This window comes from Megalopta genalis, chromosome 16, assembly GCF_051020955.1.
Source record: "Megalopta genalis isolate 19385.01 chromosome 16, iyMegGena1_principal, whole genome shotgun sequence".
NCBI classification, from domain to species: domain Eukaryota; kingdom Metazoa; phylum Arthropoda; class Insecta; order Hymenoptera; family Halictidae; genus Megalopta; species Megalopta genalis.
Window position 1 is genome coordinate 6,698,511 of NC_135028.1, and position 17,148 is coordinate 6,715,658.

Sequence of the window (17,148 nt, forward strand, 5' to 3'; positions counted from 1 at the left end):
TTCATTCTGAGAGATTTCGAGGACTGTTATCGGCAGATTCGGGGAACGAGGATCATTGATATTATTATTATTATTATTATTATTATTATTACACATGATATTATCCATTTACAGTGACATACAGAAAAGATTTTTAGAACGGAGAACAACGCCGTCGTGTCGAGAAACTTATTCCTCTTGATGCCTTAACAACGCAGATTATACAACTTCGATTCAAATAAAGAGACATAACGCAAACAGCTTTGACGATCCGGTATAAATTCCGCTGCGCAATTTTCCAGATACATTCGTACATATATATATATATATATATATATATATATATATATATATATATATATATATATATATATATATATATATACATTATATCGAATCGAGTTTATGTTACAAATTATTTATTATATAAATTTATAGAAAGTTTTCTAAAAAAAAGATATAAATAATGTCAATAAAAATGTTATACACATATATTGTACGTCCGTTGCTGGTTGCTCTTCTGTAAAAGTTACATTTGTGATTGTCGACACGTGTCTCGTCTTGAACGTTTCTCTTTTATTTATGAACAACATTGTTTTCTGCAATTATTGCTTCGTCACTTGTTGGTGTCCATGTTACCTGTTGATCGCGCGCCTCTATCTCTCGGTGTCCTCTACGAGAAAACAGAATGCATTGTTCAATTATAAAACAAACGAAAAGAAAAAAAAATAGAAAATCGAAAGTCCAATAGCGAAGCCACAACAATGTTCAACGAACGGGAACAGACTTTTTATTTGATCTTGTGCAGGTGATAAAGCGTTGGCTCGCTTCAGATAGTAGCCATCGGCAACTGATCGCCGGAGTTGGTTCCTTCTTTAACCTTCGATTCGTCCGAGGACTCTTCCTCCAGCTCCCAGTGAGCCTCGTCGTCGAATTTCAGCTCCTCGGAGATCGAACCGCAGACCGACAGTCGCAGTATCAAACCTGCAACAGCGCAATGTTAAATTAAAAACCGCGCGTACCGCTGTTTACAGCCGGTATCTAATCATCCTTCCTAATCATTTCAGAAAGACTCGGTTCATTGTACAGGGTGTCCCGAAAATGTCTCGCAATGCGAAAATGGTGGGATCCTCGTGTCATTTGAAGCAACTTTTTCCTTTGCGAAAATGTTCTCCGAGCCGCCGTTAACGAGTTATTAACGGAAAACAGTGACCAATGAGAGGCGAGCTCGCGCAGCGCTAGCGCGGCTGCGCCAATCGGCGGAACTGGGCGTCGACCGTTCGTTGGCTCGGCCGCCTCGCGCCAGCTGATCTCGCCTCTCTGATTGGTCTCCGTTTTTCGTTAATAACTCGTAAACGAAGCCGCGGATCGCATTTTCGTAAAGGAAAAAGTTGCTTCGAATCACGTCAGGAATCCTCCACTTTCGGATTGCGAGACATTTTTAGGACACCTTGTATATATCTCTGGCTTTACCACTTTCTGAACAAGATTGTATCGTAATCGATAAGCACAGGAAAATTTCTATCGTCAACAAGATTTTTGCGATAAGCAGTAGAGCTGTACATTTTCTGTATTTATTTGTGACAACGACGAATATTCGACGAATCCAGCTCTCCACTATTTGTAACTTATCGAAATTGTTCAGAGTAGAAATACAGGCCCATGCAATTTCTGTTTTGTGCAATATGGACCTGTTGCTAATATTTGTTAACGCGAATCGGAAACAGAATGCCATTGATTTATGGAACAATGTAGGGAAAAAACGTGACCTGTTACCAATCCGGAAACAATGGCGATGCCCAGTGTAATTGCGAGAGCTAATAGCTGATAGCCAGCTTGCTGTAGCGCGGATCTATTCACGCCGGGTGATATATTGTTGTAATCTTCCATCAGCTCGGTCAGCAAGTCCCCAGAACTCGGCGCCCTGGCTGGAAATATCTGTCGGAAAGGAAAGACGCATAAACAATTCATAAAAATAGAGAAAAGTCTCGGTCACGAATCTTATGTTAACTTCGAGCCACGAATTTCAAATTCTGCTCGCATAAAGTCGTGATAAAGATGGCGTGGGCGTACAGTAAAACGAGAAGTAAGGTGACCCACCGCCGGGGTTGGCCCCCGGGTTAGGGTATCCGTGGGGTAGAATAACAATTACGAATTTCTTGCGAACAGTGACTGAAACGTCCGTTTCACGGTTAATAGATTAAGCAATTGCTGGTTTTTGCAACCGGACCCCGAGCAACTTTGGCCCCAGGCGCCATTCAGCCCCAGTTAGGAACTCGCGGCGCGGCGCGCCGGCTATTCCGCATACTTAGCGAAGTATCCCTTACGAAGTTAATTACCCGAACAGCCGGCTGATTAATTTCTGCAGCAGCACGGGGGGCCGTCGGTCCCCGCACAGCGGCGCCGATCGCGATTCTAGCTGGTCGAAAGTCGAAAATGATGCAATTCTTTACTGGTTCTTAAATCGATTAGCCGCGGATTGCATTTTCGCTAAGGGAAAAGTTGCTTCGAATCACCTCAGGAATCCCCTGCTTTCGGATTGCGAGACATTTTTGGGACACCCTGTATAGGTATACAAGGTATATACATACAAGAGAGAGAGTATATGATGAATGATATTTTTTATATATGAAGAATATATGAAGAAAGAGATTGCAATGCATAATGTCCTTGATTAGCAAGAAAAAGTAACGTTGCCAAACACTTTTGCCACATTGTTGCTAAAAATGAAATTAGATTAGAAAGTCTGATAATTATTAATCATTCTAAGCTATTATTAGAGCGTTAAGCACTCAGATGGATTCTCAAGGTTGAATTTATTTGTAATAGAAGATAGAAGGTTCGTTCAGCAACTCAACCAGTTTTCATATTCATATCACAAGATTTCTTTCTAATTATACCGTTTTTTTTAATTTTAATTTTTCTTTTTAAATTTTTAACTATTCTAACCATACAGGGTCTTTTTTCCTAAAAAAAAAGAAGGTATTCAGTACTTATATGGCATGGTATAGGACACAGTGTACTGAGTGGGAAAGCCTTCGATAAAAAAGCATTCAGAAAAGCATCCGATATTTATTCTATATAGAACACAATGCACCGAGTGAAAAAGCCTTAGTAAAATTGGTCGGAAGGTCAACCGTTTTTGAGATGCGAACATTTTTGTTCGGCAGCATCTTGATTGACTCACTTCGGACTTGTCGATATTTGCAAAAGATTTTCCACGTGTCCTCCTTCCATTTCTATACACGTTCGGCATCTCCTTCTTACATGATTCCGAACTCCCGAAAATTCCACATGTTTGATCAATTATTTGACAAGCACATCGGATTCGGTTACGAAAGTAGTAAATCGATCGTGATGCCAGCAAACAAAAATGTTCTCAGAAACGGTTGACCTTCCGACCTATTTTACCAAAGCTTTTTTACTCAGTGCAGTGCGTTCTACTGGGTGTCCCAAAAATGTCTCGCAATCCGGAAATGGCGGGTTCCTCGGATCATTTGAAGCAACTTCTTCCTTTACAAAAATGTTCTCCGAGGCGTCGTTAACGAGTTATTAACGAAAAACAGTGACCAATAAGAATCGAGCACGGCTGACGCGAGGCGGCCCAGCCAACCAGCGCGCGAAGCCCAGTTCCGCTCATTGGCTCGGACGCCTCGCGCCAGCCGAGCTCGCCTCTCATTGGTCACTGTTTTTCGTTAATAACTCGTTAACGGTGCCTCGGAGAAAATTTTTGTGAAGGAAAAAGTTGCTTCGAATGACCCGAGGAACCCGCCACTTTCGGATTGCGAGACATTTTTGGGACACCTTGTACTAGAGGACGGAGACTAAACGAATGTTGACTTTTCGAGAGGTTCGATAAATCTCAGATTGACCGTATCACTATGTCCGCTTACTATCATATCAGGTTGCTGCATATGAAATCTCGGATTTTTTTTACACGCGAACATTTGTCCCCCTGTTTTCGTTATGCTTTTGTTTTCGGCATAACCTCGTTTACAGTCGTACCGTCCATCGCCCGACTCGCGTTTCAACGAAGAAGATTCTCTCGAAAGTGTTCCATTTCGTTATTTGTTTCGAATCTCGCGAGGATACGAATTCAACCGATGTACGTGTAATTTCTTTACACAAGCATAAACTTGCGGCAATAATGCTGCGAAAAGCTGCGCGCGATATAAACCATGTGTTCGGGGAGAAAATACTGTTAACGATCGAAAAGTGCAACGTTGCTTCGAAAATGTTCGGTCTGATGATTTTTCCCTAGAAAATGAACCGCGCGGAAGACGCGAAACGACTGTGAAAAATGATGCTCGGTTTTTCTTTACAAGCAGTAGGAAAATGTACGAAAAGGAAGACAGTCTGAAAAATTCCATGTCAGAGTTTATCGATTATTAAAGATCAGAATTTCTTTAAGACAGGCATCTGTGCGTTACAATCTTATTTGGAAAAGTGTATCGAAGCGAACGGAGCATATGTTCATGAAATAAACAGCTGTTTCGAAAAGAGATATGCAGTTTTATACAGGGTGTCCCAAAAATGTCTCGCAATCCGAAAGTGACGGGTTCCTCGGGTCATTCGAAGCAACTTTTTCCTTTACAAAAATGTTCTCCGAGGCACCGTTAACGAGTTATTAACGAAAAACAGTGACCAATGAGAGGCGAGCTCGGCTGGCGCGAGGCGACCGAGCCAATGAGCGGGACTGGGCTTCGCGCGCTGGTTGGCTGGGCCGCCTCGCGTCAGCCGTGCTCGATTCTTATTGGTCACTGTTTTTCGTTAATAACTCGTTAACGGCGCCTCGGAGAACATTTTTGTAAAGGAAGAAGTTGCTTCAAATGATCCGAGGAACCCGCCATTCACTTAAAAATCTGTTTATACATTTCATCTGCACGAACTTAATACGTACATACATGTAACTTATGGTTCATTTAGTGATATTTGACCGAATAGAATTGCGATAGGTGCACCACTGCATGCCGGAAGTTACGTACCTCGTAAAGGGAATTATTGTATGTTTCTTTCGTGGCCAGGCCAGCCATGAGGGCGCCGAAAATGCCAGCCAGTACACCTGGCATCCCGTGCAGATTGTGGACGCCGCATGTGTCGTGCACCCGGAGGTGTTTATGTATCAGAGGCTGCAACAAATTGGTGGCCGGTGAACACTCGTCGATGTCACGCGTTAGAGGTTACTTCGCCAATGTTACTTGGATTAAACAGAGGATCGTCGACCTTAATCTAGAGTAATGAAAGCAGGCGAATTGAATGGGGCTAGAGCGCGGCTATAAGGGTCTGTTCACTTCGGCCCCTTTGTTTCCCTCGAATGATTAAAAAGGTAAATTCTCTTCTGCGCGCAAGAGCGCAGCGATGATATTTATCAATTTTTCGTAGACAGGAACAAAGGTTTTACCGAACAAGAAACTACGTGGAATCGCATTTGATAAATATTTACAACCCCGGTTATTTCAAGGTTATGTCATGATTCGATCAAATTTCTTTCGGGCGGTTTTTAAGGCCGATGTTTTCTTCGAGTAAAATTTTACGTGTTTCTGGTTTACGCTCCGCGCACCGCGCTCTTGTAATATACCTGGGGTCCCGAAATTATTATACAAGAGGGAAATGAGGGGTTCCTGAGGTCATTTGTAGCAACTTTTTCCTTTACGAAAATGTTCTGCGAGGCTTCGTTTACGAGTTATTAACGAAAAACAGTGACCAATCAGAGACGAGCTCTGCTGGCGCTCGGCTGGCGCTAGGCTGGCGCCAGGCGGCCCAGCGGTCGAAGCGCCGTTCCGCTGATTGGCTCGGCCGCCTAGCGCCAGCCGAACGCCAGCGGAGCGCGCTTCTGATTGGTGAGTGTCTTTTCGTTAATAACTCGTGAACGATGCATGGGAGAACATTTTCGTAAAGGAAGAAGTTGCTCCAAATGACCCCAGGAACTCCTCGTTTCACGCTCGTGCAATAATTTTGGGACTCCCTGTATATTTCTCGAGACTATACGCACCTCTACATTTATTTCGAAATAGAATTTTATTTCTCGGCGTATCTCGACATTCGGCAAGCTTATCCGAAGCCATTATTACCGTCGCATATTCGCGGACGAAACTGTCTGTTTGAAACGTTGCTCCGCGTTAATGCTAACTAGAACCGTGTTTGCACGGGAGTCGTTCAGTGGAACGTGACGTATGAAGTTTTCATGATTATTAATAATAGCACTGTGTGCAATACGCGCGCCGGTACTTTCGCTTAACGATCCCGCGCGATCTCTCTCGGCGTTATGTTTTTCTGATACTGTTGTATTTAGTGTTATACGCGTCCCTCCGAGCGTGACGCGCGAACGAACGTAGATTTACACGGACGTTAAATAAACGAAAGATAACAAAACAGGAGAATCTAAGTGGATGTTACGCACCGCGTTCAGGCAACTTTTAGTTTTATTTCACACAACGGCGCCGCCGTTCCGATTCCCACGGAAAATATCGTTATCGCGTGCACCATCGACTTTTTGCCCGCAGGAAGTATCAGTCTCTATACCGCTAGCAATAAACATCTGTGCGCACCGTCCGTTTTGTTATCCTTTTATCAAGAATGTTCATCGTGAAACGCATATTCAAACGAGCATTTTTTTTGTTTTTTTTTTTTTTTTTTTTTTTTTTAAAGAACAGAGCCACGTACAGCGACCCGTATTAATACCCGGATATCTTTTAGAACGGAATAACTTTTTTCAAATTCAACGAAATCGCCTGAATTTTTCTTTTTTTGGAAATGTTAGAGAGGCTGTACTATGATTAACATTTTTTTCTTTTCTAAGTTTGCTGTTAGTTGGAACGATAACAAATTCAAGAACGCGAAGTCAAGCCGCAGGCGTTGAAAGATGTCAAAATTTTTATACACAGGGTGTTCGGAAAATCGTGGCAAGGCGATGATTCTACATGCAAAGATAAGTCGAGAAAGAGGAATAACATTTTTTTACTTAAGGCTCCGTTCTCGAGAAAACCGATTCGTCGAGTTCGCGTGGCTTGTAATATGACGCGAAGTAGAATTGGTGTGTCATGGCCAGAAGCGCCAGTTGATTCCTATTCAATAATATTACTTTTTCAATCTAAGATTTCTAAAAAACGGAACCTTAAATAAAAAGATGTTATTATATATATATATATAAATATAGTAATATACTAGTATACTAATATACTAATATATACTAGTATATACTAATATACTAATATACCAATATACGAATATACTAATATACGAATATATATATACTAATATAATAATATTCTAATATACTAATATACTAATTTTTTATATAGTACTATACTAACATAATATATATTTTTCATATATAGTACTATACTAACATACTTACATACTAATACATACTAATTTTAATATATACTACTATACTAACTTACTAATATACTAATATACTAATTTTTCATATAGTACTATACTAACATACTAATATACTAATTTTAATATACTACTATACTAACATACTAATATATAATAATATACTAATATACTAATATATACTAATATACTAATATACTAATATACTAATACACTAATATACTAACATACTAATTTTTCATATATAGTACTATACTAACATACTAATATACTAATATACTAACACATACTAATACACTAATATACTAGTATACTAACATACTAATATACTAATATTCTACATACTAATTCTTTATATACCAATATACTATATACTAACTTTTTATACTATATACCCTGTATAGTGATTACTTATTCAACAAATCCTTTGCGATCCAAAGTCTCGCTTCAAATAAAAAGTTTCGAGAACCGTGATCTGGTGTCTCATCTTGGTCCCGTCTTTCGAACGTACATGGACAATAATTCGCGCGCTAAATCTGTCACGGAATGGCTAATTCTCTTGGTACGTTAATCGCGAGCGTCCGTTCCGCAATTGCAAAATATTCGTCGACGGTTAACGGTCTATAAAAATCGATCGGAGTCAGAAGCTCCGACCGTTCAAATTTAATCGTCTGAGGTCTGTATTAGTGATTGAAGCTTTTTTCACCGTGATCGGAGATCGGGAACGGTCAGGAACATAATAGATGGAGGATGAAAGAGAGAGAGACAGAGAGAAAGCGAGAGAGAGAGAGAGCGGGAGCTGTCGAATCGCGAGCGCAGAAGCGTCGACCCGATAAGCGTCAACGGGTTCGTTAAACTTCGCGTTTTTCATTCCCGGCGTTTCTCTTATTTCACCGGTCGCCACTCGAACGGAACGACACCTCCCGCGGCCGCTTTTGTTCGAGAATCTATTTGCTTGAATCTTTTAACGATACCGCGGAGTGCCTCTTGGGCTCCCGCGGTTTACGAAGGAGCCCCGGCCGGAGCCCTTCCACGGTGTCCTCGTCTCCTTTTCTTCTATAACGGCGCGAATTGCCGAGACAGAGACACTCCCGCCGCCTTAATGGCGAATCGTTAATTAATGCGCTCGAACTGCATTTGATCCGCGGGCTCCGAGCGAAAGTTCCGCCGTACGAACGGGAAAAGAAGCGCGCGCGCGCGCCCCGGGAAGAGCTGAGCACACAAAGAATATGGGAGTCGCGGATGAATCGGCGGATGATTAAAAGAACTTCCATCGAAACCGGCGAAAAAACTTTTTCCCGATGATTATATCCGGCATTCCCAATCCCGTTAAGTTCGTCGGAAGCGGACGCGACTGTACCGTGAAAATAAGATCGATCGTGGTACAGCCGTGATGCGCATCTTTTGTTCGACAAAACTCGACGATGGTTCCTGCTATTTTTCTTTCATACGTTAATACGGAAATATATATAATATATACATGTACACAGGAAGTCCCAAAATTATGGTATTTTCGGGAATTAATGGGTTCCTCGGGTCATTCGAAGCAACTTTCTCCTTTGCAGAAATTTTCTACGAGGCTCCGTTCACGAGTTATTCACGAGAAACGGTGATCAATGAGAGAGCGAGTGCGGCTGACGCCCCGCCCTCGTAACCGCTGCCGCTGCGTCAGACGGACGGCGCGACGCGGCATTGGCCGAGAGGGCGGAGCGCTGGCCGCGCCGGCACTCTGATTGGTCTGTGTTTTTCGTTAATAACTCGTCAACGAAGCCGCGGATTGCATTTTCGCAAAGGAGAAAGTTACTTGGAATGAGCTCAGCTATCTCCCAGTTTCGGCTCCTAAAATAATTGTGGAATTATAATGTATAAGGTGTCTCAAAATTATGGTACCATTATAATATATATATCCTAATATTATTATTATTATTATTATTATATTATTGTATTATATATTGTTATATTATTTATTATTATTATATATTTATATATATTATCATTATTATGTTATTATATATATCCATGGACGATTTGCTTAAACATGGTAATCGATTTTTGTGGATCACAAGGGCACAGTAACTGGCACCGAAACTATTGTCTTCCTTTCTCCGACAATACAACGAAGACTCGATGTTTGTTCCATGAGAAAGTTCGCATCGACAATAAAGGAACTCCTCGAATTCTGAAGAAATGTCAATTAAATTGCTAAAGACGTTTTCAGCAGTGGCCGTCAACAGAGGGCACAGTAATTGGCTTCTTCACCCGTATCCGACGAAACAAATTCTTTTCTTTTTTCGTTGTTGCAGTAAGTAAGATCGTTATTGGGATGTAGCTCGGACAGGAATTCCAATTTGACGTACAATATAAGACCGTCTACCTTTAATAGTTGAACGAACTTTTCCCGATGCTTATTCATTTCTCACGGCCAACTGAACCCGGCCGGGTGAAAAGATCTGCCTTTCTTCGCCTTTCTTTTTCATCCTATTACGAAGCAGCAACACGGAGGGAAGCGCATCATCCCATGAAATGCTTCGAAGAGCTGCCAGAAAATTGACAATGTAATTCCGTCGGACGGACCGGAATATTTGAGGGCAGCGTAAACGGTGTATCCGGCCTCAGTAATCATGTAGGGCGCATAAAACGGGCGTGCGCGTTGACGAGTTCTGTGATCTATCTACGTTGCCTGAAATTTTTACGCTGCCAAAGTGCCGGGGAAACTTCACGCCGGCAACACCTATATACGTGGAATATAAATTTCCACGGAAAGTAGGTTCCGTCGATGGAACGACGCGCACAGACGACGCCGGCGACGGCGACGGCGTCGGCGTCGCGCAAGCCACGCTCGAATGATTATGAATCGCGCGCAAATTAAATTTAGCGGCGCCCGATGAGGCGCTCCCTCCTTCTCTCTCTCTCTCTCTCCTTCTCTCTCTCTCTCTCTCTCTCTCTCTCTCTCTCTCTCCCTGGAAGTCTAATAGATATTTAATAAAGAAATGCGTGTGCACGAACAACGAACCCTCGAGCATATATATAGAAATGTCTCCCTAATTGACGCTCAGATTGTCCACAGAAATGGACAATTCGGGGAGAGGAGACACGATTATTATTCGAGCCTTGCAGCTCGTTCTTTTATAGTTGTTGACAATCGGTGAAACTTTCCATTGATAAACTTTCAACAAATTGGTAACTTTGAAAAACTGTTTTATATATTTTTATATTTATGTAATATCTTATATAATATAATATAATATACTTAATATATTGTATACTATATATTATATATTGTATAATATATTATATACTATATATTATATTATTATACTATTATTATATACTATATATTATATATTATATTATACAGTATATTGCATACTATATAATAAATATTATATTATACAGTATACTATATACTATATAGTATATATTACATTATACAGTATATTATATACCATATACTATATATTATATTATACAGTATATTATGTACTATATATTATATATTATTATATTATTATAAATAATAATAAAAATAATAAATATTATATTATACAGTACACTATATACTATATAGTATATATTACATTATACAGTGTATTATATACGATATACTATATATTATATTATACAATACATTATATATTATATTATACAGTATATTATGTACTATATATTATATATTATTATGTACAATATATTACATATTATTATATTATTATTATATACTGTATTGTATACTACATACTATATTATATACTTTATTATGTTATGTATTATAATATACATATAATATAATTAATATAATATTTTTATATAATTTCATAAAATCTCAATAAAATTATCAGCATGCTCGCAATCGATTATATTCTTAGCAAAAGGTTTACGTGATGATTATTTTTATAGTTAACGATTGTGTCAACACCTATAAAAACGGGATATTTGCTCGATTAAGGTTCATTTCTCGTACAAGAAATTATCGCTTTTTATTTCACATCCGATCTACCGAAATTATTTTCCTGCCAATCCGATATTTCATCCTCCGAATTCGCGAAAGTTTGCACGCACGTTTCCAAACGGTTATTCGTTCCGTTCGTGCTTGACGACCGCGAGGTTTGCGCATACGTTTCGAGCTGTGCTGTAATGAGATCAAAGGATTACGCGAACGCTTGGTCAAGTTTCATTTTAATAGTGCCCGACAGAATCCCTATCGGAGCTCGGAGCTTTGTCCGCGACGAGCACTTCGAAAATTCCGTCGGCACAAAGCGGTATTGTTCGGACGCTCATTGACCCCGATAATAAAACTAAATCGCGCTCAAGTTAATTGCACCGTGGTCTATGAACCTATCAAAAATTATTCGAGGAACCTCGGCATTATGCAACTGTACCTTATAAATAATTCAGCGAAGATGCCGCAACATTGGCGACAATTCCAGCGAATTATTTTTCAATAGTTTACCGAACTATTTATTATTACTTTCTCTCTACATTAATCGCTCTAATTAGTTCTCCTATCTTCAGAATATTCAAAACGTCCCTTTCGCGATGCAAATAAAGAATCAATTAATTCGAATCCTCCAAGATGCAATTTTTTCTCTAAGAATCTCTCGCGCATCGAGCAGCAAAAATTAATGCCGCGACATCTAAAAAAAAGCAAGAAAATTCAAGGCAATTCAACATGAAAAAAGCACTCTCGAATTGAAACAGTGGTGGATGACCGGTCGCCTGTAAGAGCGAAATGTCGATTAAACCCGGCATAATTTATTAGGCACACATCAATTAACTGAATTGGTCGGATTGATGTTCGACGCGGGCGCAAAGCTTATAATAAAACAGAGAGGTAATCAATTACCGTGAGGTATTTGTAACCGAGCACGCTCAGCAGCCCGGCCAACAGTCCCACGATCAGAGCGCCCACCGGCTCGCACATCATGCCTATGTTTACACAGAAAATGTTGCGCCGGTTAGCCGCGCGGTTCAACGTCCGTGCAGATCCGGCCAATTAATTAATACCGGGCGCGTACCTGCCGCGGTGCCGATGGCCACACCACCGGCCAGGGTCGAGTTCTGTATGTGGACCATGTTGAATTTGCTGTCCTTCGAGACCACCGCCGAGGTGGCGAACGCGATCACGCAGCTCGCCGAGATCGACAAAAGGGTGTTTATGATCGCTCGTTGTTGGTCGTCGCCTTCGAGGGCGGCGCTGTTAAACGACGGCCAGAAGAGCCACAGGAACACCGTGCCTGCGTACAAAATGAATGATTATCTTATAAGCTGACGTCTCGAGGTTTCGTCGTTTGGGTATATACATGAAAATATATTAAAAAATATATATATTAATATATATATATTCGTTAATATACGAATATTAATATATTGTACATAATATTGGTATATTTATTAATATACTAATATTAATATATTATATATAATATTGATATATCCATCGATATACTAATATTAATATATTATATATAATATTGATATATTCATTAATATAATAATATTAATATATTATATATAATATTGACATAATCATTAATATACTAATATTAATATATTATATATAATATTGATATATTCATTAATATACTATTATTAATATATTACATATAATAGTGATATATTCATTAATATACTAATATTAATATATTCTACATAATATTGATATATTCATTAATATACTAATATTAATATATCCATTAATATACTAGTATTAATATATTATACATAATATTGATAATATATTATATATTATCAATATAATAATAATATAATATATTATATATAATATTGGTATATTCATTAATATACTAATATTAATATATCCATTAATATACTAATATTGATATATTAATATAATAGACTAATATTAATATATTGTACATAATATTGATATATTCATTAATAGACTAATATTAATATATTATATATAATATTGATATATTCATTAATAGACTAATATTAATATATTATATATAATATTTATGTATTCATTAATATATAAATATTAATATATTACATATAATATTGATATATTGATATATATTTTCTATAATTCAATATATAATATATTAATAATATATAATAACAATTTGTATGTTCTCTATTAATTTACAATTTATATATTATTATTATATTATTATTACAATTATGAACACTTTGCAGTTGAAACTGCATAGATATAATAATTATAAAAAAGCTTCGTAAGCTCCTTACTAAATATTAACGCAAGTCAAAGTGTGTGTATGTGTATGTGTGTGTGTGTGTACCTACACGATAGTAACTTTCGCGAATAACTCTCGCAGCTGCGACCACTTGGGAGCAGACACCTGCGAGTTATTCTCACGGAAATTAGAACGCTGTTATTCGGTGATCAGATAACGCGACGCAGGATATTAGAGCTTAAGAGTATGTAATTATTAAACAGACCAATCATCGCGAATATATCCGAATTGTAGGAGGGTCCCTCGAGATGGTGCGCCTTTCGTTTCTCCTTCATCCCCATCACGAAGCTGACCGCCAGACCGAAGTACGCACCAAACGCGTGGACAAACATGCTGTCGCCGGCGTCAACTACCTATCGAAACAAGAGAAAAGTTTTCATTTCGTCTGTCCCGGAAGGCGTGTTCTCCAACCTGTAAATCGATTCCCGCGCATCGGCCGAAGACAATAGCGAGCCGTCCCAAAGCACAGAACAAATTTTCCCACCCCCCTTGTTCGGACTTCTCTGCGGCCCAGATGGACACTGGACACGATAATTGTTCGTTCCTTCCTTTCGTTCTTCGAAACTCTTTCGTGATTCTCATTTTTTTTTTTTCGACAGGTATTACTCGAAACAGTTGTAAACTGTAGTTGTTGTTTACATAACGACGCTGTTTTTTACATAATGATATTCCGGATAATTAATATTTCAAAAGATAGTATTTTAAATAGTAATATTCCAGGTAATAATATCTCAAATGACATTTTAAATAATAATATCTCAAATAATAATATTTCAAATAGTAATATTTCAAATGATAATATTTAAAATAATTATATTTCAAATAATAATATCTCAAAAGATAATACTTTAAATAATAATATTCCAAATAATAATATCTCAAATAATAATATTTTAAATAGTAATATTTCAAACGATAATACTTAAAATAATTATATTTCAAATAATAATATTTCAAAAGATAATATTTTAAGTAATAATATTCCAAATAATAATATCTCAAATAATAATATTTTAAATAATAATATCACAAATAATAATATTTTAAATGATAGCATTTCAAATGATAATATTACAAATAATAATATTTCAAATAATAATATCTCAAATAATAACATCTCAAATAATAATATATATAATAATACTATCGTAAATAATAATATTTTAAATGATAGCATTTCAAATGATAATATTACAAGTAATAATATTTTAAATAATAATATCTCAAGTAATAATATTTCAAATCATTTCAAAATTCCCTTTAAAACAAAAATTGAAGTAAACATTGTATAATGTATAAATACAGATGCATTTATACTTTGAAATCCCTTTGAACAGGTATCGATTGTACGTTCGAGGGATTTCAACAGCAACAGTAAATTCTCTCCAATTGTCAAGGTTATGTAACAAAAATTGACAATTTGTAAAGCAACTATAAAAACGAGCTGCGAGGCTCAATTAATCGTACCTTCTCTTTCCAAACTGCCTATTTTTGATAATATTAACATTAATATTGATATATATATATATTATATTGTATATATAATATATAATATATTATAATGTTATTAATATTAGTTGATATTATATATATAATATATAATATATTATAATATTATTAATACTAATTAATATGAATTATTAATTAATTTATTTATTACCTTAACATTTCTTTTTCCTTCCAACAACCGTAACAAGTCAAAAATAATGTAACAATGTCCACAAAATTTTATCTAATGTCTTCGTAGTTTCGTATTTAATTATTAATTGTTTACTTAATTTTATCATAAATGCACACACATCTTTACTATACTATATACGTACTGTTTTACCTGATAACGATATTGATTACTAAGGGACTTTCGTGCTGCATGTACCGTGTATATATATATATGTATATGTGCTTCGTCGCGCGCCCTACAGACCTATCGACCTTCAACTATTGTACAACAGGTTGCCGCACAGCCGGCGCATTTCTCCTTTAATAGTTCGAGAAATAGAACTCTCATCGTAAAATCATGCCATTCGCGCAACGTTCCGTCTCACGATTCCAGGTAATGCCTCTCTAATTGACGCTCGGATTGTCCAGAAAAATGGACAATTTGGGAAGAGTAGACACGATTATGCGAGCCTTGCGGTTCTCGTTTTTATAGTTACCGATTGTCGAGAACTATAAAAACGAGAGTGCGAGGCTCGAATAATCGTATCTCCTCTTCCCAAACTGTCCATTTTTGTTTACAAGCCGAGGGACAATTGGAGAGAATTTGCTGTGCCGTTAAAATCCCTCAAAAGTACAAAAGAGTACAAATTTAACCTGTTCGAAAGGATTTTAAAGCATAAAGCGCGAATTCTATTTTCATTCTTAGTCGAATATATATATTATATATATATATATTATTATAATTATATATTATATATAATAATATAATAATATAATAATATTAATAATAATATAATATAATTATAATAATATTATAATTATATTATTATATTATTATATATTATATTATATAATATTATTTTTAATAAGCCTTGAACAATTTCTTGAAGAATTATGTTCGCAATTTCGATCGAATAATTTTTGTCGCAGATGATCTACTTTAAAACTGTCTATAGATCCGGCAAATCCGTGAAATATGGTCTGCCGATGACAGCAGGGAAGATGAAAAAGGACATTAGACCCATATGAAGTAGGGCAGCCCTCCCGCTCTTCTTTCTCCGTTCGATTCTGTAGCTTCACATAAGAGATATATGTAAAAAGTAACGAGATTGCTCGCATATTTGAATAACTATGTAGCTAAGTATACCGAGTGACCCAAAATTATTGTACAAGCGAGAAATATGTTCCTTGGATCATTTGAAACAACTTTCTCCTTAGCGAAACTGCGATCCGAGGCTTCGTTTGCGAGATATTCGCGAAAAACGTGGACCAATCGGAAAGCGAGCGCGACCGGCGCTCTGCCCTGCGGCCAATGCCGCGTCGCGCCGGCTGGCTGACGCAGCGGCGGTGGTCGCGAGGGCGTGGCGTCAGCCACATCGCTGACGCCACGCTGATCGCTCATTGGTCGGCGTTTTTCTTTAATAACTCGTGAACGGAGCCTCGCAGAAAATTTTTGTAAAGGAGAAAGTTGCTTCGAATGACCTCAGGAATCTCTAATTTCCCGGAAGTGCTATAATTTCGGGACACTCTGTATAATCAACGTATGCAACGCGTTCGATGTGCCATTGATTCTATTTTTATAAATAGAATTTATTAGATTTAAATAATTTATTAATATTGCATTTATTCGTTATTCTATGTCGCGCGTTCTTTTTCTCCCATTTATAGCTTGCTAATATTATTTAAAAAATCCTTATTATTATTTAAATCCTTAAATTACTAAAAAAATACCGCGCGAACGCTGTCACATCGCTCTCCCATTCAATGAAAAACCAGAAAATTTTGCAACAACTTTATCCGCCGAAAATTCGTAAATCGTTGCACTGTAAAAAAATCCCACGAGCTCTGCTGAATTCCATAAGCACCCGGTTTTCGGTCGGAACCCCATAAAACGGAGCCGCATGCATTTCCCGCTGGTCGGCGGGAATCGAGGAAGCGAAGCGGGTCGCTC

At 37.5% G+C, this 17,148-nt stretch overlaps 1 protein-coding gene across 7 annotated transcripts in view; it reads right to left on the reverse strand.

Moving 5' to 3' along the window:
• Positions 1 to 55: 55 nt before the first annotated feature.
• The window catches only part of Rh50 (Rhesus blood group-associated glycoprotein Rh50), a 56,774-nt gene continuing 39,681 nt past the window's right edge, over positions 56 to 17,148 (reverse strand). For 6 of the 7 annotated variants that reach the window (XM_076526918.1, XM_033482974.2, XM_033482947.2 and 3 more), the window contains 7 exons: positions 13,744 to 13,891; positions 12,336 to 12,554; positions 12,164 to 12,246; positions 4,965 to 5,108; positions 1,749 to 1,917; positions 767 to 963; positions 56 to 652 (listed from right to left, as the gene is read on the reverse strand). In XM_076526918.1, coding sequence (XP_076383033.1) covers positions 809 to 963; positions 1,749 to 1,917; positions 4,965 to 5,108; positions 12,164 to 12,246; positions 12,336 to 12,554; positions 13,744 to 13,891 — 918 coding nt within the window. In that variant the 3' untranslated portion in view covers positions 56 to 652; positions 767 to 808. Of the gene's footprint in view, positions 653 to 756; positions 964 to 1,748; positions 1,918 to 4,964; positions 5,109 to 12,163; positions 12,247 to 12,335; positions 12,555 to 13,743; positions 13,892 to 17,148 lie in introns of all 7 variants that reach the window. The other variant, XR_013034956.1, reaches the window with a different exon arrangement.